Genomic DNA, 3258 nt, shown 5'->3' with positions numbered 1-3258 from the left:
AATTTAGGAGATGCTTTGTGAACCTCAGTTAGGGGGAAACTTAGGTAACTCATGCACTCGGTCGGCATCATCTACGAAGCAATTTTGCAGGGTACATAAACACTAATCCACTAATTTAGTAGCTTTTCTTTTTCACACTCACCAAAACATGACTATTTTCATTCTACACAATAAAAAATGATTGTGGAATTTAAAAATGCCTTTCCCTCGTTATTATATATTTTTATGTCATTAAAAATCAAAATCAAAAAATCAAAAAAAATAGAACATTGACTCTAGACTGTAAAACGCTGACCCCGCTGATTCCTGACTTGAGTTCGATGGTGGCTGCGGTGACTTTCCAGAGTCAGAACATCCTAAATCTCCAAGCCAGCTGAGCCGCCGGAGCTGTCTCAGCACCCATCAACAAGCAGTATTTGTTTTCCACACTCTCCTCCCCGCCCCAGCCCCAGAGACACACGTCCAAATGTCCAGTGTTGGTCAATACACCAATGCTTAAATCTAAAAAGCTGGCAGGTATTTTGTACTAGAACATTCTATGGCGAAAAGCCAACAATCCAAATGTTAATTCTAATGTTTAAACATACAGTATACAAAAGTAAGCAAATTTCTTGGGAAATCATTAGTAATTCTCAGTGCAGTCAGAGGAAGGTAAGTGGTTGGAGGAATGGGGACAGACGGTAGTCCCTGGCGGCCTCAAGGCAATCTTGTCACTTCAGAGCTCCCCTGGAAACGGCTGTGGGAAAGCTCCAGAGCTGAGGGTGGGCAGAGGTGGGGCCCGACAGGTAGGAGGTGGCCAGCCAACGAGGCCTGCAAGAAGCTGTAACAACAAATGCCTGCTCAGGAAGAACAAAGCCCTGGGACAGACAGGGCTGGGATGCAACAGAAATCTTGTTCAGCTAATCTGAGCTGCCTTGGTTGGGCACAGACAAATGACTGAGCATTTCTCCAAATTAACTTCAATAACACTGAGGTTGGGAAAAATGAGGCTTTGGTGATAGGAAGCAGAGAACAGCAAGCCAGGTCCCAAAATAACTCTGGGCTGCTTATCAATCTGGGTAAACACTTGAACTCCTGCCTGCACCGTGTCCCTTGGCGGCCTCGGCTGCAGGCAGCCCTGGAGTGGTGTTTGCCTAGGGAAAGCGACCTGGCATGGACGGATATTTGCAACGAAATGTTAAAGGCTGCTACCTTTTCATTGTCAAGGCTTCCAGTAATTTTCCACCAAATTCCAAATAGTTGGGCATTCTACACACTCTGAGAAGTTACACGTGCAGTTTGAGGCTGTGCATCCCAGAACATGATTAAAAGCTGCCAGGATGGAGGCGACATCACCGCCCCACTCCATGCAAACAGCCTGGTCCCCAAAGGGCACTGTGGCTCCTTCATTACTTTTCCTCTAGCTACCCTTAAACATGGAAGGAATTATGGGATTGTGACTTGCCTTTTCACTTCCCCTAACATGGTTTCTTGGTAACATTAGACAAAAAATCACAGTGTCTGCTGGTGCCATTCACTGCTGCCTATGGCATATGGTAAGGGCTAAGCAAAAGGTTAAGGTCATGCATGATTAGGACAGATGCACAAAGGGGGCGGAGGGGCATACAAAGTCTATTTAACTAATGAAGGCAGTGAGGAAAAGGGTTATTTCTCCGTGTAGGCGGCTGCCCCTGACCTCTCACCACCCCCTGCTTCCTTAGGCCAGCCCCGCCTCTCTGCGGAGGGCACGTCACCACTCACAGCGGACATGGCAGCCTGTCTCTTGCAGTGCTGGGAGGACACAATGGCTGATGCCTGGAGGACCCTAGGCAGGATCTTGAAAAGAATCTTAAAAGGGAGACTACAAGGTGTGTGTGCCATTCACTTCCTACACATGATTCTACAGCTATTTATACACTTCGGACATTGGATAAGCAAGTCAGGAAAACACGAAGAAACCACTTTCCAGCCTGTCAACTGCGTTGGCCAAGAGCACCCTCTGTTCCCCACTGAGTGTGGACTTAAGACCACCAGGGAGGGGGGAATTCCATATCTGGGATGGATGATCCTAATTACAACTCCCACACCTTTCACTATACTAAAAGAGACCACGTGTTGAAAGTCCTTTAATCTAGGGCAGCAGAGACCCCAGAAGGATTCACTGCTCTTCTGTTTTGCTGCTATTCCTAAACTTCACCACCATGACTGTTATGTTGTCAGGGCAGCCTCTGTAAAATGACTGTAAAACTATGCTCTTGGCCCCAAAGTGAGGTTCATCCAAACGCTCCTTGATGAATCGAACAGCTTCTTCATTGCTGAAAGCATCCCAGAGGCCATCGGATGCCAAGATCATGAATTCAGGCTGGAGCTTGTCCAGGTCAAAGGTCAGGATATCTGGGTCAGGAATGACAACGTTGAGGTTTTTCAGTGGATAATCCCCCAGCGACCGAGACATAGCCAGGATTCCCTGGACTCTCCAGGAGCCATTGAAACTGATGAAACCACCTGGCAAGAGAAAATGAGCCCATTAGCTTGAGCAGCTGATACCTCACACGCCTGGTGCAGCTCAGGGGCACACCAGGCTGCCTGCATGTGCACTGGGCCAGGGACAGCCCCTCACCCCGTCACTCCCAGGACTGAGCAACACCCTGCTGAATGACCTGGGGTTTGACACTCTACCAGCTGGTCCTCATGCCTTCATCCCTGACATCCTGAAGGCCTTTCAGGAACCTACCAATACGAGTATTGAAGGCAGAGGACAGGAACAGGGGAGGACATTGGTTTCAACTCAACACCATGACAGCTCAGTGATTGACAGTGGAGAATACCAGGGGATTTGAGGAGAGTGGCCAAGGGATGCTGAGACCCAGGTGGGCAGGCACCAGAGACATCACAGTGTGTGCTGTTTAGCCCAAGGCCACCGTTGGATGCACCTACATAGATCTCAAAATAGCCCCCAAATAGGGGGATTAAGGACAAGCACATATTAGTGTAGCTGTTAAAGAACCAGGTCAGACTGCTTCCATTTGATTCCCAGCTGTCACTTCTACTTACGGCTGACTTTGGATGAGAAACTATCTCTCTGATCCTTAGTCTCCCTGGCTGCAAAATGGGGACAATATCCATTCCATTGGAAATTATTGAAAAATAAAGGGGTTATTCCATATAAGCCATTTAGTATAGTGCCTGAAGATGTACTCAATAATATTATCTATTATTAGTTTTTCTTTAAAGGAGCCAGAATTTTGTTCATTCACATATATATGCTGCTCCATGCAA

At 47.3% G+C, this 3258-nt stretch overlaps 1 protein-coding gene across 1 annotated transcript in view; it reads right to left on the bottom strand.

Annotated features, from left to right (window-relative positions):
• Positions 1-286: 286 nt before the first annotated feature.
• Positions 287-3258, bottom strand: part of PPM1L (protein phosphatase, Mg2+/Mn2+ dependent 1L) — a 270729-nt gene continuing 267757 nt past the window's right edge. The window contains exon 4 of the mRNA XM_003794636.3: positions 287-2484. Coding sequence (XP_003794684.1) covers positions 2138-2484 — 347 coding nt within the window. The 3' untranslated portion in view covers positions 287-2137. The remainder of the gene's footprint in view (positions 2485-3258) is intronic.

The sequence above is a fragment of the Otolemur garnettii genome, unplaced genomic scaffold (genome assembly GCF_000181295.1).
Source record: "Otolemur garnettii isolate 467f Iridium unplaced genomic scaffold, OtoGar3 scaffold00084, whole genome shotgun sequence".
NCBI classification, from domain to species: domain Eukaryota; kingdom Metazoa; phylum Chordata; class Mammalia; order Primates; family Galagidae; genus Otolemur; species Otolemur garnettii.
Note: the sequence above shows the minus strand (reverse complement) of the source record. Positions and strands in the feature narration are given on the sequence as shown.